The sequence below is a fragment of the Schistocerca nitens genome, chromosome 8, assembly GCF_023898315.1.
Source record: "Schistocerca nitens isolate TAMUIC-IGC-003100 chromosome 8, iqSchNite1.1, whole genome shotgun sequence".
NCBI lineage: Eukaryota > Metazoa > Arthropoda > Insecta > Orthoptera > Acrididae > Schistocerca > Schistocerca nitens.
This window is the reverse complement of record NC_064621.1, coordinates 500794963-500820116: the sequence shown is the minus strand read 5'-3', so window position 1 is coordinate 500820116 and position 25154 is coordinate 500794963. Positions and strand designations below refer to the sequence as shown.

General features: G+C 42.3%; 1 protein-coding gene across 2 annotated transcripts in view; it reads right to left on the bottom strand.

Moving 5' to 3' along the window:
- Window positions 1–2277: 2277 nt before the first annotated feature.
- Window positions 2278–25154, bottom strand: part of LOC126199717 (heat shock protein Hsp-12.2) — a 105451-nt gene continuing 82574 nt past the window's right edge. For both annotated transcript variants that reach the window (XM_049936645.1, XM_049936646.1), the window contains one exon: window positions 2278–2721. In XM_049936645.1, the coding sequence (XP_049792602.1) occupies window positions 2527–2721 (195 nt within the window). In that variant the 3' untranslated portion in view covers window positions 2278–2526. The remainder of the gene's footprint in view (window positions 2722–25154) is intronic.

Genomic DNA, 25154 nt, shown 5'->3' with positions numbered 1-25154 from the left:
CACATCGACTGTTGTGGGGCCATCAGTGGACACAGTAGAGGTTCATGTCTGACACCTTGTTCTTGCCATCTTCCACATGCGTCACTAAGTTTAGTAAAGTGCTGGAGTATTGTGCATTAGTTTGCTTCTCTGGATTGAGTTGATGTTGGTGTACAGAAAATCAGCTACAGTGTTTTGTTCAATGTTTTGCACTTTGTATTTTGCAACTCTGCACTCCATCCAAAGATATATTGTACTGGACAGAGTGGAGCATCTGGCTGCCAGCAGGCACATGGCTTCAGACGTGAACCTCTGCTGTGTCTACTGGGGGTTTTGTGGCAGTCAACATGATAAACCAAGACCTTTGCCTTTATAGACAATATTCTTACTAATTGAGCTATCTAGACATGACTTGTGACCTACTTTCACAGCTTCAATTTTACTGGTACATCTCTCCCGCTTTCTAAATTAGGAATTCTTTTGCATACCTTGCTGGATATAGTCTGTAGATCTTCAAACGTAGGAGACAGATACTAATAAAACTGAAGCTGTGAAAGATGGTCATCAGTCTAGTCTAGATAGCTCAGAAACAACACTGCCCTTAAAAGACAAGGTTCTGGGTTTACGTTCCCCTCACAAACACAATTTTGATCTATTTGGTGCTGTTTATAACCTGAAGAAAATATTTATATTATACATTATAAAAGACAAGGCTGTCTTGGCAGAGCAACCATTTTAGTAGAACAGGTGATAGATTAACGTAGTTATGCTCTGACTGAAGAACTAAATCCAGTTGCACCGTACATTCAGTAAAACTTCACCTCTGTTTTGCACCAATTGCTAACAACCATCAGTGATAGTTCTGTTCTTCTAAGAATAAGCAGAATTAATCTGGTAAGTACAACTGTCAATGTTACAATGTAGATGTAATTGCCTATGGATTGTTTGCTAATGTATTTTGTTACTTGTCCATCATATTTAGAGTTGATGCTAGTTGGGTGTGAAAAAGTGATTAAGGTAAAGAAACCATATTAAGAAGTTGGCTTCAAATGCTCATCCAGCCTTCCTGGTTTACATTTTATATGGTTTCATCACTCAGCAAATCCAATCTCAGAGTGGGTCACTCAACACATCATGTCAAATTCCTTATCCAGCTGATTCACCACCCCATTTTCCACTGATTATAGTGTCAAAATGGCACTGCACTGTAATATATTTATCTCAATGAGTTCTAAGCTTTAATAAGTAATGATAATTAGATTTTTATTTCAGTATTATTAAAGCCACATACTATTACAATATCCATTAGAAGTCTCTTCATGATAAAGTGGTAGATAAAATTTGAGCAGCATTGTTGTTTTTGTTGTAATTTATTGCATTTTTAACACTTAAAGTGCTAACACTTCATAAAAATATTAGACAGTACTACACTTTAAATAAATGTGTACAAAACAAAGATGACTGGTGAGTATTTCAGTACATCTGCATTTCTAAAGTATGTAGCAAATACAAATCTCAAAACTTTTATTCTTGACTTTTTAGTGTCTTCAGGATAAAAAAAAAAGAAATAATTATGACAGGACCATTTTCATACAGACTCAGATAATATTCACTTTAAAAACATTTTTTCTTTATTGTTAAAATATTTTATCAAATGCAAAAATATACTTCTTCTGTGTTTAATTTTTAGTGTTTATTTTTATGAAGAATAAATATAAATTTTGTAAATTATATGAAACTTCCATTAAACTAACTAGGTATTTAATTACATTTCAGTGTTGACAATATACTTATAAAACTCCTGAACTAAAAATGGTGATGTTTATAAATAATAACTTCGTCAATGGCCCTAACTCATTGTAAGAGCATGTAACACTTGTGACTTTGTAGTAGCAAATATGATCAAGCATGCACTATACAGATAAAAAAAATGGAAAAACAATAACTGGAAAAGGCACAGTCATGTGTTTAACTTCACAATTATAATGAACATGTGAAGGTGAACACTATATCTGAATTATTTCTCATGATCTGAGTTGGTCTAGCTGCTTCATCCTGCCTCCCCTTTCATCGTACAGCTTATACTCAACTGACTGCAGATACTGTGACACGTAAACATGGACAAAAATGGCGAAAAAGAATCAGTGTATTTTAAATATCTGACATCAAGTCTCAATATTCCTGTAGATTTTAAGCATATTAATATAAACCAAATAATCATATATATTTTCAACTTCTACTTATTAATAAATTTGTGAGAAAAAAAATGACAATCTATAGGATGCAGTCAACCCACCATTTATGAAGTGTCAGGAATAATTGACTTTTATTTGAATAAAGTACATCAATCAGTAGATAACATTTACATTGTAAAAATGAGACAAGCTGTTTTATTGTATAACCAGTAGCTACGGAAGATATAAAAGACACTTGTAGAATGAACTCAAATTGCAAAGTAATCTTGACGCAAGACTTGAAAGTGTCAGATGTGCTGCCCACTTAAATTTGCTGCCACTTAAAAACTGCTGCCCTGTGCCACATAGGACCTTATTGTTGAGCAATAGGGATCAGCTTTTCACCTTCTGCAAGTGCAGGAAGGGGTGCTTCAACAGTAAGCACACCATCCTTGCTGAGTGATGACTTTATGCTCTCTGGGTTTGTGCCTTTTGGAAGCATAAATTCTCTATTGTATTCCCTGTACACTGACTTGCTTTCAGTCTTCTCCTCATGCTTGGCGTGAACCTGGAATAACAAAAAATAATGTTAATGTATTCCATTATATAATAATAGTAACACAAAGTTTGATTTGAGCTTTGTAATTTATAATTAACATCAAAAACTTTCTGTGTGTAAAAGGGGGAAGGTGGAGGAGGGAGAGGTTGAATGCAACCCAGATGTTATAGTTAACTACAGCTCTTGAGGGGAGGGGTGAGGTGGCTGTGGTTGATAGGGTATTCCCTTCTCTGTTGAAGTATGTCATCAACTGTATGTGTGTGTGTGTAGTTTATAGGGAAATGGACAGATAAATAACTCTTACTTTTGAAGCTGTAATCATGTGTAGAACAGAGCAAAGGGTTCACATTATGTGGTATGGACTGATGAATGTTTTGTGCAGGTTATAGGCATCAGCACAGACCAGGCACTATGCTACGGATCCTCTACCTAAAAAGCCAGTAATCTCTGTGTCACAAAACACTAAAATGCGTGCCCAAATATTTGTGTAGTCTTAAAACAAAGATACTCACATTGTCAAGTGCTACAGAAGGTTGATGAAATGTGAAAATTTGCAAGTATTACTTATGGGATAGTTTTATCATTAACCAACTTTCATCCCACAAAGAACCATTTTGCACAGTGACTGTAGACTATTGTAAGGAATTGACCACAGTCTCTGGCAGCTGTCAGAGCCTGTGGTTAAGTGTATATGAGTTGCATTTGTGTGAGTGTGTGTGTATGTTGTCTATTTTCGACAGAGGCCCTTTTGGCCGAAAGCCCACTCTTCGAGAGTCTTTTTGTTGTGCCTATCTGCAACTCGAGCATCTCTGCTATATGGTGAGTGGCAACTATACTTTTCAATATTGTTTCAATATTGTTAGTTATGTATATATAAATTTCATCTATTTCAGGAATTATGAATCTCTAGTATTTTTGCCTGTTTTTGACACTGTGACACTGGTACTGGCAAGATATAGGTCTAAGGCTTCGAAGATTTTCAGGAATGTTTTAAATAATTATATAAATGTGACAAAATTGTCCAATTTTATTATGGTCACAGTTACATTTTCATCTCTAGTCTCTTTCACAATCTGATTGTTTTCCTGTTTCTGCTAGTAGTTCCAAACATACTTTGCTCATTTGGTTCCATTATTTTATTAAAAAAGCTTGTAAATAGTTCATTGTGATGCACCCATGTCTATACACTGCTTATTCATATTAAAATCCAACATTTTGTGGCAATACATTTAATGAGTAATGTTATTTTATCCATGCTGGATCTAGTGAAGCCTGTAGTCATTCAGGATTGACATTTAAAAATGCATCCTGTCACAAATACTATTAAAAGGATTTATTTTAATCCCATTACTGCTTTCAGGCTTTCATACTTTCAGCTGTCTGGCTTTTCCGATTACATTACTGTATTTCCCACCACGACATCATCTGCTCCTACAATATGTTCCAGTAGATAGCATTTTGTCTCCTATAGATCCTTGGGATTTTTCAGGATGATGCACAAACAATTTCAGTGCACACAGCACACACATTCTAAACAAATCACACACATGCAAAATCTGTAGAAGTTTTTGAGAAATGCTTCAACCTTAAATAATTGTCATTAATACTAGTACTTTCACATAATGTGTTCTTTCTAAAATTCAGTGTTCAGATAGTCTTAGGATCATTTCCTCTTATTTATTGTTTTTTCCACTTCTACTAATGATCTGTAAATTGGGGAAAATTCCAAACTGTACCATGGTTTGTAGCACACATTAAATTGTAGATCCCTCTACGACTGGCTAGGTAGGCCTGCTCAAGTGTCTGAGGAGAAAATGGCAGACTACCTCGAACAGCATCTCTAGCAAAGTTCAGCAATGTTCAAAACAATATTCAATTGAGGACAGCTTTACATTAACTTTGCTATTTGCAAAGTCATAATTGCTTTCGATGTACCAGGAGATTTAATTGAGAAAGGCACCCCATTATGCAGTAATGTCTTGTAACTGCAACATCTTGCAACACCCCAACGATTTTTATTAATGTTGCCTGTGAATTGTAGTGGGGTAACAAAATAACTCCCTGCTACTTACTGTCCTTGATAATACTGCATGGTTATCTTACACTTAAAACAAGAAGCATTAACTTTTTAACATCTTCTTGATATCACTATCATTTGAGATCAAACACAAGTTCAATGTGGGCAAGCACTGGGGAAGTAAACAGCAGTGGTCATTTCGAAGGAATGCAGCCAGTGTCAGCTTGATGCGATTTAGGTAAACCACAAGAAAATAACTTGGGAATTTGAACCCTTTCCTTCATAACACGAGTCTGGTGTCAATTAATATGTCGTCCTCCTCTGATGTTTCTATTAAACATTTCAATGGAAAAGACTTTTTGTTCAGGATGTTGCGTAAAACTGATTCCTGATTTAGTTTAATTCTTTGGATTTACCGTGGAATCTGCGCATTCCCTTGCACGATTGCCGCACGGAATAAACTTGTAAGCTGGGAGGAGTTAGAGGAGCGGCAACGGCGCCCTGCTGGAAATAGAACGAGGCAAAAATAGCGGCCAGGAACAAGAATGCCAAAGAGGCGAGCGGCGTGCTACCGCAGACTGCAGAACCTACTGCCTCCTTTACCACCGTTGTGGGCCATACTCGACACCCAACGTCTGTGACATTTGGGCCGGGCGCACTGGCTAGATTGTTCCGTCGACCAAATTATCGAGTCAAAAATCGCTGAGCTTCATGATTTCAGCTCGATTAAACTGTTTCTTTGCAAGGGGGCGTAACTATGCACAGTATTCATGAAAACCAAGCTGACACAGCGCGGTGGCTGACGGGAGCGGCCGTAAATATTCCGCTTTTACGATCGCTCCCATCAGCCACAGCGCCGAGTGTCAACTTGGTTTGCGCGAGTACTGCAGTCAGTCAGTTGCCTGCTTGTAGCCGAGATTTCCAAACAGGCGTTCATGTGCATCCTGTTATAATACTCACGCAATAGCTACGCTCCGCCAAATGATTGACAGGAAAGCTTACAGATGAGCTTTATACAAAATATGGAACATAAAACAAAGAAAAGGAATAGGAGATAGTGCGTAGGTCCAGTTTTCAGTTGAGAGATAATTAAATAGAACATTCCACACGTTAGATTTCGATCTGAAAATATGCCGACAAAAGTTTTGCAAGTTTTATACTCGTAAAATGAGTGAAGAGAATTATGACAAATCATCAATAATTAGTCTACACATTCAGTGTCGTGGCACACCGTGGAAACACTCTGCGTTATCTGTAGAGAGATTGTTCATTCTAGGGAAATGAAATATATTTGCTATAATTTTTATTAATATAATTAATTAATGACACTGCAAATCGTGACTAAACAAACACAACACTTTCTGGTGAAGGATTGACATTAGTCTCGTAGATTGTTTTCAACACTTTCAACAAAAATCTACATATCATTAGCGATGATTTGCATCGTTCTGGGAGGATTAACAAAGACTCATATTCCGATTGTTACAACGCGTCTGAACCAGGGTCGCATTTCACATAGGCTAAGCATAGGGATCAGCACTGCGCAAGGGTCACCACCACAAAAATTTAAAATTAAAAATATATAATCGTAAAAAACGTAGACGTCGTTATTGTGTACGGGCTCATTCAACTGAATTTTTCTGTAGACAGTTGATATGAATTACATCATTCACCTCGCTTCAGGTTCCCAGTGGCGGCTGGTCAAGAGCGTGGCACCTCAGGTGGCAAAAAGAATAAGTAAAGGAATTTTGGCAGTATTATGAAGTTAGTTCGATTTCGCAGAAAACCTTTTTTTTTTCCTTCATGCCACCAGACAGTTATTCTGGAGTTCCTGAAGGTGGGGAAAACCATTTTCAGTTTCTTCTATATGAGATTTTTGGGAAACGTAGAAAATCTCGCAATTATGATTTGACAAGTTACTAATTCCTGACGGCATACTAAGGTCACACGGCTATGGTGAACGCTTCAGCGGAAAATTAGAAAGACAAACAAATGTATTTACAAATATTTTTTATAAAATATATTTTTGTTGTAAGACGAAGTTCATTCAGTAAATAATGACCCACAGTTTTTTTTCTCAGAACATATTTACTCTTACGAGAGTTTTGTGATAATATCAGTCAATATTTCATTTGCGTGTATTTTTTTCTACATAGTCTACATTACGTTCTATGGCCTTACACTGCCGTTGTGTATGAACCTGTTCGTAAAAGCAATTGTCCTGTGCTGTTCACTGCATCCCTGTCGGAAAGGCCTCTCCATTGTCTTCAAACTGCTCAAACAGTCCACATGAAATGACTTTACTTTGAATAATCTGCCGTCTGTTGTCAGCAGTCGTGGAACCCACCTTGAGGACGCCGTTGAATATCCTATCATTGCACACCGCTTCTTCTCATGATTCAACACGTCGGGAGGAGCACTTGCTGTGATAGGACATCCCGAACGTGGCCGATCAGGCAGCTACGTTTCTGTATCTCCTCACACTTTTAACTCTCTTTATCCGTGGCACAACAGTACTACTACCAACTGCATCATTCCCATACAATGCACACAAACGTTTATGGATGTTCACTCGGTTTCTTTTTCCGCAGCCAAGAATTCGATAACAGATAGGGTTGCCAACTATCCCATCTTTCCCTGGAATCTCCGTATTATGGCTGTCTTTTTAGTTAGAACTCGTGTCCTGTATTATTTCGAATTGATCCCGTATTTTTTTAAGTTTTGCAATGATAATTAAAATAATTTATTTCCCTTGACAAGCCACGACTTTCCTTACAATCTCTGGTCCATTGGTGAACATGTAGTTTTTCCTTATTGGCGCAGTTGTTTAAGATTGTCCTAAGTTTTTAGAACGCTCCGGCGTTAGTATAATGGAAGCTTTTGATGCAGCCAAGACCCTGATTAATAAAACTGAGCAAAGAATGATTGACAGATATTTTGCTAGCGCCACAAATAATGTTTCTAATAATTTAATTTGTTCCAGAATCAGAAAACGCATTGAAAACATATTTAGTCAAGAATTTCAAATTTGGGGATCAGTTTCCAATGCCAATAGAGGTTTGGATGTCTCTTTGTCTAAGTCCCTAGCTAAAATTTAAGCATCTTCAAGAAAAAAAAAAAAAGACTCAGATCAGATACGTTCAAAATGGCTCTTAGCACTATGGGACTTAACTTCTGAGGTCATCAGTCCCCTAGAACTTAGAACTACTTAAACCTAACTAACCTAAGGACATTACACACATCAATGCCCGAGGCAGGATTCGAACCTGCGACCGTAGCGGTCGCGCGGTTCCAGACTGAAGCGCCTAGAACCGCTCGGTCACACCGGGCGGCTAGATACGTAGATGCACATTGTTTGTATGATGAATTTTGTTATGTAAAGGATATTTTTAAGCAAGAAGTATCCATGGCAGGCAATGCAAACAGAAGGTGGGTTAACGATTTCTATACCTTGAGAGCCAAATATGTTCAAGTTCCCAATTTGCTAAAAGTAGTTTTAATTTCGAAATACGATCAGAGGTTGCGGAAAAAAATAGCCATTATACTATCATTACTACATCAAGTGCTCGCGTCGCCGATGGGTCGCGTTGGGCAATGGATTGATTAATGTTTTGGCTCATTAATGTTCGTTGTCACGGTTGATCAAAACAGTATTTCAGCGACAGAAGGCATTACGAAAGTGCCTTTGGCAACATTTTTAAACAAAATGTTTTTCTGTTCCGTGATTACCTCCCTAGCGTTGCGACCTAAGCTCAATCAGTCTGAACTTTAACATAATTAAACAAAAATATAAGTGATATATTTATCGAAAACTTGGAAGGTGCATAAGAGCAGCAAATGTAAAGATTCACAGACAGACGGCATGGGCCACTATTCCCCCATTCGATTACGTTCATTTCAGAAAGAGCATCCATCCGAAGAATTACATGTTACACTCCTTAATTACAGGAGAGCTATACTACCGAACAGAAAAAAAAAGAACGCGAACGATTCTTCCGCCCTCTACTCCCATTTCCAGAGAACGTGTTGAGGTCGGATCATTTTGAGGTTACTGTTTAATAAGTAATTTTGTGCGTAACGTGAACTGTTATAGGATGAGTCATGCTGTCACATGTAAGCGGATCTGTGTGGAAAATGAGCTTCATTCACTCAAGAACGTCTGGAATTTCTGCTGAATGCCTCGTATTTCACGAATTATGATGCCCTTAGCAGTTTTAAACGAGTTTTTACTGCTTCGCGATAAGTATCTTTCGTCAGAGCAGGATTATTTTGAAATGGTGACGCCTATCCTAATTATTTAACACAAATAATGATGTACAAGTCAACAGTAAACGGTCTGTATAACGAATACACAATGCATTCATGTTTCTTTAAAACGTTGCTACTCTTCGGTATAGCGCTGCGGTCGGCGATCTGTGTATGTGCGCTGAGAACCTGTATCTACTGGGTACCCACATATGTCACAACGTTAAGTATTCGTTCCTGTTTACGTTTATTACTATTTATTTAAATGTCTCAGTTAATTGAAACACCTGCAGTGATTCGTTTCCTGTGCGCAAAAGCCGTGCAAGCGCTGGAAATTCATCGAAAGGTTAGAGAATTGTATGGAAAAAAAAAGCACTTAGGCGTTCAGCGCACGACGACGATGTCTTAAAAACGGCTGTTCAGAAACAGTTGGGAAAATCAGGCAACAGATTTTTATGGGATGGAATAATAAAAAGTTAGTTGTTCGCTGTAATAAGTGCCTCAATATTGGAAGAAATTATGTTGAAAAGTAGATTAAGGTACAGATGAGCATGTAGTGATAAAGTCGCTTTTAGCAGTTGTGGTTGTTTAACATAAAAACAGACCCATTTTAATGTAAACCTTGCAGTATTCGCTAGTAATTTGAGCATCATACTTTTGATTGGTTCAGCGGTCAAATGACTGCCGTAGTAGATCGACCTCCCCCCCACCCCTCTCCCTCTCCCTCTCTCTCTCTTTCACTTTTCCTTTCTTTCTGATAGGAGAAATGCTAGCGGCATGTGCTAGTTTCTTTTCCACGACTCTTATCCGCATCTGCGCGTATTTGTGAACTACTTTTACCCATTCAGTACCCTGGAGCTATAATGGTAGTCTTCGATTAGCTACAATTCACTTCTACTGAAGTCAGACATCGTACTTTTTAGTCCATACACTAAAAGTGTAAATGACTATCGTAACCACATTTTAATATAACATAATTCGCCATATTCTTGATACGTTCCTTAAGATACATCTTTTTTCCTTATTTAGTGAAAAGGATTCTGTGATATTTTCTCCAGAATATTTATTCAAGATTGGGAAGGCAAACAAAGCAGTGTTATAAGTTGTCGCTACATCTTGTATATTGTTAGTTGTCTTCTGAGTCGTGTATCGAGTGCACATTACGAGGGATAGTCAAAGTTTTAAATTTCATCCAGAAAAATTAAGTTACGCAATTAATTTGTTTTGCTTATTTGCAAGTATGTCTGGAGTCCTGATAACCAATGAAATGCCCACGCCATACTACCGTACCAAGGCGATGGAGACGCCAGAACAAAATGGTGTAGACCATAAATAATGGTGAGTATCGTGTGGCGATTCGTTTCCGTCTGCAACAAATGTGTTGCAGCTGTCAGACCAATCCATACGACTAAAGAAATGGTCTGGGTAAGTCTGACACAGCTGCAGCAACAAATCTACCGTATCCAGGACACTGCGCATTTAAGCCAAAATTGCGAGTGTCCGTACCGAATGGGTAATAATAATGACCTAAACAACAATAAAGATGCGTTAGGTCTTACAACACTATGGGTTTTATAAAATACCCCGCGAGTGAGGCCAGTCTTAAGTCGGACAAAGAGTGCGCGCTGGAGCGAAACGCAGGACGGGGTATGAGAGGTTTTATCGCCTAAGCTACCCTCAAAAATCTGCTTTAGCTGAGCATGCTCTTGGGAACGGTCACCGGATCAAATTTTTCGACAGCACTCTCGTGGCTCGCAAAAAAATGGTTCAAATGGCTCTGAGCACTAAGGGACTTAACATCTATGGTCATCAGTCCCCTAGAATTTAGAACTACTTAAACCTAACTAACCTAAGGACATTACATAACACCCAGTCATCACGAGGCAGAGAAAATACCTGACCCCGCCGGGGATCGAACCAGGGAACCCGGGCGCGGGAAGCGAGAACGCTACCGCACGACCACGAGCTGCGGACGTGACTCGCACTTACGACTTCTGTGTCCGTGTAATTACAGAAGCCACTGAGACAAAAGTCTCGTAACAGAGGCGTGGGCCTACAGGAGACGTCGACCTACAGATCAGCGCGGCGTGGGATCCAGCAATCGCCGAAGTTGAAGCGGCCGCACCAAACGCGGAGTCAACGCAGGTCTTTATGTGGCGGTGCCCTGAGCACCACTGACGTCACAGCCAGCAGCTAGAGTGCACCGTCCGTCCAAAACGTTCCGAAACTGATTTTATTCCTTCCGTATAAGCGACATTAGCACAGTATCTACGATGGTAGTTTGAACTAACAACCGTAAACTACAGATGTATATTCGACTAATCAGTATGAGAAGCCCTCCCGGCTAGCCGCGCGGTCTGGCGCGCTGCTTCCCGATCGGGAAGGCGTGCCAGTCCCCAGCACGAATCCGCCCGTCGGATTAGTGTCGAGGTCCGGTGTGCCGGGCAACCTGTGGATGGTTTTTAAGGCTGTTTGCCATCTGCCTCGGCGAATGCGGGCTGGTTCCCCTTATTCCACCTCAGTTACACTATGTCGGCAATTGGTGCGCAAACACTGTCTCCACGTACGTGTACGCCATAATTACTGTACCACGCAAATATTGGGGTTACACTCGTCTGGTATGAGACGTTCACTGTGTGTGTGTGTGGGGGGGGGGGGAGGGAGGGGTGTCCACTGGGGGCTGGGCTGACCTGCGCATTAACCCTGGGTTCGGTGTGGGGCGGCGGTGGGGTGGGTGGACTGCTGTGGCCTGTTGTGAGCTTGTGAACCACCGAGGGCTACAGCGGCACGAAGCCTCTCCGTCGTTTCTAGGTCCCCAGTTCAATACACAAAGCTATTGTGACACAAACTTGGAGGTATAAATAAAAGGAGTCGTCATGACGTCACAAACTTGAAGCCGACGACCGCCACGTTAGTAGCCCCAAATATTAGCTTCTGGTGGAAGTGTTCTGATAAAAACTGCCAATTTGCATCATTTATAGGTGCAGTATTCGTTCTGACTTCAGTCTAAAGTTAAAGGAATCACATTTAACTCGTAAGTGGAGTTGTTCAAGAGATTTTCTGTTACATACATGAATTTTAGTTGCGCTGTTTATTCATGCTGCAATTATTTAATTTCTGTAATTTGACTTTAGATTTCCTAAGAGCGCTGTGGTTGAACGATATGAGAAGGAAATATTGAAAACCATCTTAGCATTTTTGGGAAGAGAACATCAGTTTCGTCATTCCGTATTAAGGGAAATGCTGGACTGCGAAAGCAGCCTTTACTTCGCTTCCTGGTTATTCAAAACGTGTAACAAAGAGACAGTTAGGTTAACGAGGTCAAAAGCATGGTGTTACTGGATCAAATTTACCTTTAAGACCAGAAAAAGTTCTGAAAATGCTTTCCTAACACTGTTATTCACGAAAGCACTGTAACATTTTTTTTTTTTTTTTTTGAGACAACAGCTGCTTGGACACGACAGAAGTTAAGAACAAGAAGCAATTGTAAACAGTACTCTGCTAATGTTTAGAAGTTACTAACATGGCGGCTCCGGCATCAAAGCAACATACAGGTTAAGTCTACAGCGCCACCTCCTCTTATTGTATCTACTTGGCCACAAATCGCAAGGAGTATCTCTTAATCAGGAGTTCAAGTCATTCTCGTGAATATGTCCAGGAAGGAGAAATTCCGATCTCTGCCGCATTCGGGCAACAAAAAAATTCAGTGGCGACAAATTAAAATTTGTACCAAGGCCGGGATTCGAACCTGGGTATCCTTCTTGCAAGGCAGAGGGGTTATCCACCCGCGTTACCTTTGCATAGTGTTTTTTTTATTTTTTTTTCATTTTTTTCTATATTTTTCGTAGCGTTTGGTCTGGGCGGACGTCACAAGACATCCGTTCTCCGTTCAAGTGGATCGTTGATCCTTTGACTCAGATTTTTTTAATTACAGAGAGCATGCAGCCCTCTGACCGAACACGCTGAGCTACCGTGCCGGCGCTGCGTCAACTAAGCTAAGCAGAAAAAACAGACACCATTCATACCGATAATTTCTCCTGAATGTTTCGAAGATCGAAAAAGTGTGGGCAGAATTTGTCCCGCACGTCTTGACCCCCGAACAAAAACGACACGTGGACGCATGCCACGACTTTGTTGAAAGGCAACACGATAGTTCTGTCTGGAAAAAGTAATAATGGGAAACAAAAACAAGATTTTTTGTTATCAATACGAGCCTACCATAAAAAAAAAAACGACAAAGTGCCGAAATTCACATGAAGGTTCAACTCTTTAACTACATAACCGACATTCAAGGCAATGTGACCGCGCGAATTGTACAACTTTCCGAAGAAGGACTTCTCCGATAGTTTCACATGGTTGTGTGAACAAGCCGTGCGTTGTACTCAAGTGAGGGGAGACTATGTAGAACTCATGAAGCATTAAGAGTGTCATCTGAACTTTTCTCTATTTTTTTTTATTAACGCAGTCTCGAAAGATTTTGGTCTGATATTGGTACATAGGGGCGTACTAGCAGCCCATTGGCAGTCATTCCACTTAATAACTAAGGAGTGCTTGATCGAAAGCTTGAGGCAGTTTAACCATTTGACGTGGCTGGAATACTGAAAACATTTTATTCAATAACAATCATTATTATCGATAGCCTGTAACGTACAAATAGAGGAGAATCGTTATATTGACATCGGCTTTAAGCCACAAAGTAATTTTTAGTGCGGACATTCGTAGACTACTCACATCGAAAGAGGCTTTTATACACAAAGTGTTTGACACTGCGGATGTACATAGATCTTTCTACGGGTATTGGCAGTCCGCGCAGACGTCCAACTCTCCCTTCTACACTGGAGTTGCTTCTGCCGCAGTTCCTCGTCCTTCAGCGTCGGCGGAAAGTGGGTCAGCGGCAGCAGGCTACCCCGCTGTGAGTAAGCCTTCCCCTGGGAAATTGCCCGGCGGTAGGCGGCCGGTAATCTCCCTTAATGGGTCACTTGTTGCCACAGGGCGGTGACCCGGAGCGGCTGTTCTCGTCTGCAGGGCCGCCGCGTTGCAGGTAAGGCACGCAGCACAACCGGTTCCAACTCGTCCACACGCCCTATCCAGAAGTGCGCTCAACGAGAAGATCGGGTTTTTCAGTCTGTAAGCGGAAGGTGCCGCAGGCGCGGCGTCATTCATATTTAACTGTCTGTTACGGCATCACACGTTGGTTTCCACATAATGTTTCGTCGGGTTTCTGAGAGGTAGGTATCCACACAAGTGACACGACAGTGATATGATGTGACAGTGCTGTGATGTGACAGTGATGTGATCCGTCCCGTCTTGGGCGATCTTGATATCATTGGGGATCGATTCACACAAAACCATTATGTGACTCGACCACGATCGCCTTCATTGCTGTTGATGTCGGGACACAAGCCAAAATAGTGATGGAGGAGTTTTTGGCAATTCAGAGAATGTTTCAGCAAACTCTACGGTATGAAATACAGATACTAATGCCGGCCGGAGTGGCCGAGCGGTTCTAGGCGCTACAGTCTGGAACCGCGCGACCACTACGGTCGCAGGTTCGAATCCTGCCTCGGGCATGGACGTGTGTGATGTCCTTAGGTTAGTTAGGTCTAAGTAGTTCTAAGTTCTAGGGGACTGATGACTTCAGAAGTTAAGTCCCATAGTGCTCAGAGCCATTTGAACCATTTAAACAGATACTAATCTTCCATGAGTTATTGAAGTTGTAGAAATACACTGTGTGACGCAAAAAGTGAAGTATACAGAACACGTGGTCGAATGTCGTTGTAAAATCATACACGTACACACTCTCGGAGGATATGTAAATTATTAAAGTTGCAATTTCCTGTGACAGGTAGAACGGCCACCTGAGTCCATGGGTGTTGTTCGTGTTTCATGCTGTTACCAGGCCTGCTAGGGAATATGAGGCGTCAGATGCTATCACTGCGAAGGATACGGAGATGCCGCTACTCGTGTGAGGCAGCATTATCAGCACGTGGCAGAATTTGAAAGGCGACTTATTGTAGGTCTCCGCTTGGTCGGTTGGTCGAATCGTGCTGTATCCAGATCTGTGGGCACACAGATATGAGAATGGCTCGATGCTGGACTGCATGGAAACATGCCGGTGGCCATGCTCGTCGTCAAACCCTTCGCATTTGCGCCAGCCGTCCAAGATCAAGTAAACGACACCCTTCATCACTCTGTGTCGCCCCGCATCGTTGGGCGGAGAATAGCATCCGCCTGATTACGGAATTACCATCCAGTGCGTATCATGACGCTAACAACACAACACAAGCGTTCTTAGCAGTGTTACCCCTGGCGTCATAGAGTGGGGAACCATCGGCTATGACTTCAGGTCATGGCTAGTAGTGACTGAAGAGACACTGGCCGCACAACAATAAGTCACAGACATCCTACATCCTCAAGTGTTACCTCTTATAGAACGGTATCGTGGTGTCATTTTCCAACAGGACAATGCTAATTCGTACACGGCACTTGTCTGTGTGAACTGTCTGCGTCATGTTGGGGTACTCCTGTGCCCCGCAAGATACCCACATCTGTCCCCGATAAAAAGAGAGTGGGACCAGCTCGGACGACAACACCATCCCACTGTCGATATCCGGGATATCCAGGACCATTTACAACAGTTGTGGACCAGCTTGTCTCAGAAAAGGATACAACGTCTTTCTCACATCCTTCCCAACCGAATCACTGAATGCAGTCAGGTCAGAGGGGGTGCAACGTCAGTCTGACAAGGGAGCCCAAACTGCCTAGTGCTTCATATCTTTCACTCGATTTTATAATCACTGGAGTGACAACATATTCCCTCTCAACCCACGAAGTTCAGTTTCGTTTCCACCTCCCCTTCTCGGTGCTTCACCTTTTTCGTCATATAGTGTGTTTTGCTGTTAACATATACATTATGAGACTTCGTGCATGGAGTACGTTTGATTCGTGCAGGAGGACGTGTGAATAATAGTATTATCGTTAAAAACGTGGATTTGACAGTAGGCGTTTTCAGACTTCCAGAAAACATTCAAATAACATAATTTTAGCATTTTGATTATTGCATAATTTTATTAAAAATACTACACAAATACGAACACTTACATAATACAGCAAGTGGACTTCAGGAGAGGTGGTTCACAGGCTATAAAATTTACTTTTCCAAGAAGGGAACTACACGACAGATTCATTTAATGAAAGCGAAGTATTGACAGAATACTTCAGTTCTGATGCTGGGTCTCTACCTTGGTAATGAAAGATGGGAAGGAAAAATAAGACAGAAATGCACTGAATGAATAAGACGAACAAGCATTAAAAAATGTTGATCTTACTGAACACATCATGTAACAGGCACGGATTCAATAAGTTTTTTGTCAGTCATGTTTGAGATGATAAATCGAACAACAAACCACAAAACGGAAAGCTTTACGAATTGGACGCCTGTAAAGAAAATCACGGTCATGGCGATAACATCAACCGCAAGAAATTCGATAATCACTGTAGGTTCAAATGGCTCTGAGCACTATGGGACTTAACATCTGAGGTCATCAGTCCCCTAGAACTTAGAACTACTTAAACCTAACTAACCTAAGGACATCACACACACCCATGCCCGAGGCAGGATTCGAACCTGCGACCGTAGCAGCAGCGCGGCTCCGGACTGGAGCGCCTAGAACCGCACGGCCACCGCGGCCGGCTAATCACTGTAGGGTGACGGCTACAAGGTCCATGACCTCACTGAAGAAGCTATCCCGCCAAGTGCCTTAAATGATGTAGGGAATTCACAGAAACGAAACATAGATCTACCTATACACCATTACTCCGAATGTCGCCTTACGGTTTGGCAGAAGTTATTTCGGGTATCATTACCAGTGTCACCCGCCCTCTCAGTTATTACATCTGCGAACGGTACGTGCTAAGAGAAACTAGTAGTAAGCCTTCGCATAAGCTCTAATTTGAACCTTGCTTTTTTAGGATACAGCAAATCATTGCGTTATTTCGGCCAGTGTTTAACCAGAGCGAAACCAGCGTTCTAAAACGATATTCTTCTCGTAACAGCTTAGATAATATCTTCTCTCCTGGGTACTGCTTGTCAGTCTGTGGTTCAAAGGCAAGAAGTAAGACAAGACGAGTGAAAACACCCCTCTTAACGACGGATTACAGACTTGGTCAATAAAACAACACTTCTCACGATTCAGGAATGGAGATGACACAATCCTCATTAATATTTATGGCGTGCGTCAGTTATTCGCTATCTACTGCAAACAGGAAGAAACAAAAGAGGCAGAAACAATAGGATCTCCGCCACTCCGCACAATACGTGAAAATACTTTTTCCTTGTTTTGTCACTGTCGTCAGTATCAAAACAAAAAGCAATATCGAAACAACGACGCGATCGGTAAAGTTCTGGATTTGGACTTGGAAAGGACAGGGCTTATGCGAATGATGCCAGAACAATCTGCATTTCACCTTACCAGAAAATGGGCATTTAAGCAAGTGAAAGGCCTAAAAAATCTCTCCTCCTTTTTAAAACAAAAAACCGAAAAAACTGTCCCCAATGCATAATATACTTCCACCTTTTGCTGAAAGCGACGTACATGAAAAAGTTTCTGCGACAGAGTGACGGGATGGCTCATTCAGCAAGGTCTCCACCGATTTCTTCTGACGTTGCTAAAACTAAGTAAGCATGTACTCCGCCTTTACTGTCCTCGTTATAGACAGAAGATTAATAAAAAAGTAATAAGGTCGGAAATTCGTTTACAGTGATAATGATCGACAGTTAAAGATTCGTTTGCAAAGAGGATTCACGAACTGCTTTACACGGTGTTATGCCTCGCTGTTTGCTAGCTCAGTGATGTGAAAAACTTTGCAGCTTCTTTTATATTTCACAATAGTATTATTTTGCCAAAGGTGGCTCATGAATGCAATTCATCGTTGGCTGCGGCCGACGCGATGATCGCGCGAATTACGTAAAATTGATAGAAAATTCAATATTTTTCATGAAAAATCTTGATTTCCAATAGGTCTCAACCCAGATGGATGAAACTTAGAAAAAGTCGTGCAGTTATCAAAACAGATGCAGAGGTACCCATTTTTCTCTTAGTTAAAATGACAGGAGAATGTACATCTAACCATACTCCGCAAGTCACCTAACGGTGTTTGGCGGAGCCTACTACCAGCAACTGATCTCCTTCCCCAACTATCCCCCCCCCCTCCCCCCACCCTACCCTTTCCTCTTCCACCACTCGCGAATGCCGCGTGGGAAGAATGATTGTCGTAATCCTCTGCATTAGCTCTAATTTATCAAATTTTCTCGTCATGGTCTTCCTGACTATTCCCAGAAATTGCTTTCTCGAAATTTCTGTAGTAAGCCTCTCCGTGATGCGCAACGTATCTCTTGTAACATATGCGACTGTATTTGTTGAGCATCTCTGTACTGTTCTCGCGCCGACAAAACGATCCCGTGACGAAACGTGCCACCCTTCCCTGAGTGTCTTCCATCAGTCCTAACCAGCAAGGATCTGGTTCAGATGGCTCTGAGCACTATGGGACTTAACTTCTGAGGTCATCAGTCCCCTAGAACTTAGAACTACTTAAACCTAACTAACCTAAGGACATCTCACACATCCATGCCCGAGGCAGGATTCGAACCTGCGACCGTAGCGGTCGCGCGGTTCCAGACTGTAGCGCCTAGAACCGCTCGGCCACCCCAGCCGGCAAGGATCTCAGATTGATGAACAATACTCAAGAATATGTCGATAATGCGACTTGTAATGCACTTCCTAGGTGGAAGAATCACATTTCCTTAAGATCCTTCCTATGGACAGTCTGACATCTCCCTACTATTTGTTTCATATGGTCATTCCTCTTACGGTCACTCTGGATAGATACCCGTAGATATTATCCCGCAATTTCTTATCAATAGCGTAGTTGTGCAATAGTGTATTTCTTTTCCTATGTATGCGCAATATGTTACATTTATTTACGTTCAGGGTCAGTTGCCACAGTGTCCATCGGCCATCAATTCTCTGCTGATCATTCTGGACGTCTTCTGGCGTTGCTACCTACTCTTCGCGAAAAGTTGCTTTCTACCGCCAATTTGTCTATTGTCCCCTTTTAGCTACCTAATAGCCTTTGCGAGTTTACATTTGGGTAGTGATTTTGAGTCCTGGCAATAGCATTTCACACATTTTTATCGTTTTTTCCTATTAATGAATTTTTCAAGTATTGCACAGTTGCGTCGTCCCAGTTACAGTCGTGGCAGAGGTAGTTTCAGAGTAACAAAAGTTCATTCGAGATGAATGATATGAAGTTTTCTCAATGTTTGAACACGTCGATTGCTCCACTCCGCATCGTCATGTCTACCATGCGGGTTCGGGCACGCTACTTTTGAGTGACAGCAAACGTAACACCGTGGTTATGTCCTCAATCTGACACGGTTACTGTGAGGGAGGTCATGTATGAAGAAGAAAGGAAATGTTAACAACGCTTTCATTTTCACGGTTATGCACCAGGAACCGGCACAATCGCACAACGGAGAACAGATAGAAGCATATAAGCAATCACATTAACGTAAGTTACCTCGGAACTTAGCACCTCCGAAAACATTGCATATATCATCCTGTAATTATCATTCTTTCCTTGATATGTTCACTCATTTCTGGTATTTTCGTGATGAACTACAATTAACTGCGTATGAATAAACTGATATCGGACGTAAAATCTTGTTTTCTAATAATCGCAATAGTTTGTACAACGAATTTTCGCTCTGCAACGGAGTCTGCAGTGATTTAAAACTTCTTGGCAGATTAAAAATGTGTACCCGACCGACGAACCAACCTGGGATCTTCGCCTTTGGCCGGTGACTGCCCTATCAGCTGAGCTATCCAAGCACGTCTTACCATCCGACCTCACAGGTTTTTTCCGCGAGTACCTCATCTCCTACGTTCACAGAAGTGTCCCCAATACCTTGTAGGTCTATTACTTCCTGAAGAAAGGAATTCCGTAATTGTATACTAGGTCACAAAACTCGGCGATGTCTGTTATCGATGAAATAACAAAAAAATGAAGCAATAAATGCAAAACCAAAAACCACTTAAGCAGCAAAGCCTATAATACAGTGTATCGTTGCTGATTTTATTGACAGTTTTTCTAATTTTTGAAATTTTATTTCTGTATTTGTGTCTTAAATGGCTCGGAACCAACGAGAGAGATTTGAGCTGAATAAGAAATTGAGTATAGGAAGAAATGATGAGTGATGAGATGTACATTAATTGTTTTCTTGCTTTTGTGAAACGCCAGTTAAATTAGTTGTTGACCGGTCTAGAATTTTTCAGTGGCGACCCACACGCTATATGCTGGCCTTCTGTGAGAACGCCACTGGTTCGCCACGGTTCAGCAGTTGTGTCCATCCGTTTAGTCAGCTGATTCACTGAGCGCGCTGACCCCAGTGCGACCCTGTCTGCAGGAAAGGTCGTGCGAACTACGGCCTTTCTAAGTGATACCTCACAATATGAACAGCTGAAAAACTTTTCAAAATCACCGCCTCTCAAGTAGAGCCATCATTGAATGGAATCACTATAAGTAGTCGTTTTTGTGTAGTCACGTATTACTGACTTCTTGTTCGCGCATTGTCAGGTTGTGGAAAAAGTAACGAGGTCACTTTTCTCAGTTCTACAGAACCAACAAACTATCAGCACCCAAAATACACCACAGAGGAGCGAGTGATGGCTTGACGTTGTTGTTGCGTTATGGTTTTAAAACTGAGGATTAGGCACGCGGGCTGCTGAGTCTACGTGCTTAATAGCAAGTTTACGCTCAACATATCGGACGCAGAAATAATGTGTAGTAGCTTCTTGCCTTGTCAATATGTTGCGTCTCTTCCGTCCACGACTGCCACACAGTAGCCAACGAACCACTTCACCTCAACATGTTTCGAACCACATCACAGGCAGCTACAGTTCTGGTAACTAATTCCATCTCCGTATCCACTGGGGTCTCATATACAAGTGAATTTAGATATCCACATAGGAAATAATTATGGGGATTCAGGTCAGTTGACCTTGAAGGCCATGAAATACGACGTCCCCTTCCAATCCATCGAACACTAAAAACTTCCGACTAATTAGTCTTGCCCACCTCGTTTTCTTGCAGGAAATAAAGAAAGAAAATGAAAATACACAGCATAGTACGTGTAAACTTGTACTCATGTCAGCAGTAAATAAGCTGGAAAATAATAATGCTAGACAAAGCGGTAGACAAGTTTACTCCAGTATCTCCCACCCCAGGTTCCATACCTAAAATTGTTCAGTGGAGCATTCTCTATGTCCTGTTGTATTTTTGAACGCTCTTACGGAAACACCCAGTATGTTAACTATCGGTCGTTGTGTGATGGCACTAGTGTGAGTGAGTTGTGTGTGTGTGTGTGTGTGTGTGTGTGTGTGTGTGTGTGTGTGTGTGTGTGTGTGTGTGTATGTGTGTATGTGTGTATGTGTGTTGCCGTATTGTGGTTGTTATTGGCGTGACTACGCCTACCAAGGGTTTAAATTTCCTTGAACAGCGCTTTCTCGTGGCATTTGTGCCTTAAAAATTACAGGATGTTCTCTTGTGGAAACATCGGCGGTTGTAGGAGATGTCACCCGGTTGCATTCCGGGAAGTTGTTTGAAATACACTTAAGCACGAAAGAAACTGGTATAAGCATGCTTATTCAAATACAGAGAGATATGTAAACAGGCAGAATATGCAGCTGCGGTCGGCAGCGCCTATATAAGACAATGAGTGTCTGGCGGAGTTGTTAGATCGGTTACTGTTAGTGCAATGGCATGTTATCATGATTTAAGTGAGTTTGAACGTGGTGTTATAGTCGGCGCACGAGTGATTGGACACAGCATCTTCGAGACAGCGATTTTTCCGTATCATCATTTCGCGAGTGTACCGTGAGTATCAGGATTCCGATAAAACATCAAATCTCCGACATCGCTGCGGCCGGAAAAAGATCCTGCAAGAATGGGACCAACGGTGACTGAAGAGAATCGTTGAACGTGGCGGAAGTGCAACCCTTCCACAAATTGACGCAGATTCCAATGCTGGGCCATCAACGAGTGCCAGCATGCGAAACATTCAATGAAAAATCATCGATATGGGCTTTTGGAGCCGCAGGCCCATTCGTGTACCCTTAATGATTGCTCGACATAAAGCTTTACACTTCATCTGGGCCCGTAAACTCCAACACTGAACTGCTGATGACTAGAAACATGTTGCCTGGTCGGACGAAAATGGCTGTGAGCACTATGGGACTTAACATCTGAGGTCATCAGTCCCCTAGACTTAGAACTACTTAAACCTAACTAACCTAAGGACATCACACACGTCCATGCCCGAGGCAGGATTCGAACCTGCGACCGTAGGAGTCGCGCGGTTCCAGACTGAAGCGCCTAGAACCGCTCGGCCACGCCGGCCGGCCCTGGTCGGACGAGTCTCGTTTCAAATTGTATCGAGCGGATGGACAGTACGGGTATGGAGACAACCTCATGAATCCATGGACCCTGCATGTCAGCAGGGGACTGTTCAAGCTGTTTGTGGCTCTGGTATGGGGCGAGTGGAATTGGAGTGATATAGAAACCCCAATATGTCTAGATACGACTCTGACAAGTGACATATACGTAAGCATCCTGTCTGATCACCTGCACCTACCTATTGTGCATTCCGACGGACTTGCGCAGTTCCAGCAGGGCAATGCGACATCCTACACGTACAGAATTGCTACAGAGTGGCTCCAGGAACACTCTTCTGAGTTTAAAAGCTTCCGCTGGGCATCAAACTCCCTAGATACGAAGACATGAACATTATTGAGCATATCTGGGAAACCTTGTAATGTGCTGTTCAGAAGAGATCTCCACCCCCTCTTACGGATTTATCGACAGCCCTGCAGGATTCAAGGAGTGAATTCCCTCCAGCGCTACTTCAGACGTTAGTTCGAGTCCATGCCGCGTCGTGTTGCCGCACTTATGCGTGGTCACGGGGGCCCTACATGGTATTACGCAGATGTACCAATTTTTTTGGCTCTTCAGTGTGTTATACGCCGGAGAGACTCTTGCTTGACAGATTAAAACGTTTCGAGCCATTTTCCAACGGTATCATTTCTTCCAGGTGCCCCACTTACTTCATGTATCTGATTTAATTGTGTGTTTTCATTTTCAGCAGGAAACACAGTGCACAGTATGCACTAAAAATTTTTGAAATTTGTGGTAAGGCCTATGGGACTAAACTGCTGAGGTCCTGGGTCCCTAGGCTTTTGCACTTTTTTTTCACTAGCTGCTTATTTTTTATGACCCACCGTCTAATTTCTTATGGTGGGTCGTATGTTGCCACTTAGCCGCTGTGACTGGGTCCGGGGTCCGGTGAGACTGAAAGTAACACTACCCCGGTTCCCGTCCCCACTCACCGTTGCCCGTGTCCCACCACGTGGACGCGGGCTCTATTTATTTACATCCATTTGATATCTTTTTTTGTGCAGCATTAGAAAAACTTATAACTAATACAAAATCAAGTGAGATATTAATAAACAAAACAAAATTAAATATTTAGAAAGAAGGAAGAAAAAGAATTGAATAGAGAAGAGATAGGTATAATATTGCACGTCATCTGGTTGTGGACGGCGGCCCGGGTCTTGGAATAACCTTCAAGACGCTGGCCATCGCTCACCATGCTTTTAACATCTACCATCCTAAAAACTAACTTAACTAGAAGAGACTGGGGTACGTTAAAGCAAGAAACTAAGACTAAGACCTCCATGTCCAGCCTGCTAAACTTTTTATGATATACAATAGCCGGCCGGAGTGACCGTGCGGTTCTAGGCGCTGCAGTCTGGAACCGAGCGACCGCTACGGTCGCAGGTTCGAATCCTGCCTCGGGCATGGATGTGTGTGACGTCCTTAGGTTAGTTAGGTTTAATTAGTTCTAAGTTCTAGGCGACTGATGAACTCAGGAGTTAAGTCGCATAGTGCTCACAGCCATTTGAACCATTTTTGATATACAATAGAGAGGTAACTGATTTTGTACTTGGCTCAAAGTTGCTAATGAAAGGGTACTTGTGGTAAAAGTAATAAAGGTAATGACGCTAACGGTTTGTGTTGAGCCTACAAGGCTCCTAGTAGAGTACATCAGGCGCAAGCACCTCCCGGCCCCGCTGACAACACGACCTGAACGGCGGTTTCCCCCGATCTACCATAGGTATCCGTCGAGTCGGGCTCAAAAGAGGGACCACAATTAAGATCCTTCCATCCAGGTCGTGCGCCGTCTCTTACCAGGAGGCGTAGGTCCCTTGAAGAGGTGCCTAACTTTAAGCTTCAGATCAGAAGTTATTAGTGTAGTGGAGGTTGAGGTACAGGCTGTGTAGGTTGGTTGTACAAACAATTCATGCTGACCCAATGAGACATAATGATACGTGGTGTGGCAGTTAGCACCTTCCGGCCCCGCCAGCAACACAGCCTGAACGGTGGTTTTCCCCGATCTACCATAGGTATCCGTCGGGTTGGGCTCAAAAGAGGGACCACAATTAAGATCCTTCCATCCAGGCTGTGCGCTGCCTCTTAACGGATTACATATTTACATAATCTAATGTAAACTAACTTACGCTAAAGGCAACACACAGACCCATGCCCGAGGGAGGACTCGGGGGGGGGGGGGGGGGAGCCGCAGTATCCTCTACTCCAGGGCTTCCCAACCTGTGGTCCGCGGACCCCTTAGGGGTCCGCCGGCTTTTTCTAGGGGGTCCGCGGCCATTTTTCCACCAAATCGTGTAAAATAATGAGCAAAATTATTGAATAAAATTGTGAAAATCAAATTCATCACTTTTCTTTTTTTTTCGTGTGAAACACGTGTGTACTTATACGTCAGGTCGTATCCCCAAGCAGCCTTTGCAGTTCTTAAGTGAGAACGTATACACAGTTTAGTGCCGGAGAATGCGGCTTCTCCGATTGCTTAGCAACAATACGGGGGTCGTTTGTGCGCTGGCTCACGGCGCTAGATGCGCTAAAACCTTTTACGCATGCGCGGAGCGAGCTTTGTCGACCAATCACAGCTCTCGCTGGCTCGTATGCGGCCCCAGGCATCATTAAATGTCAAACTTGCCTTTGTCAGTGCACTACCTATTTCATAAGTCGATTTTTGACCAGTTTATTA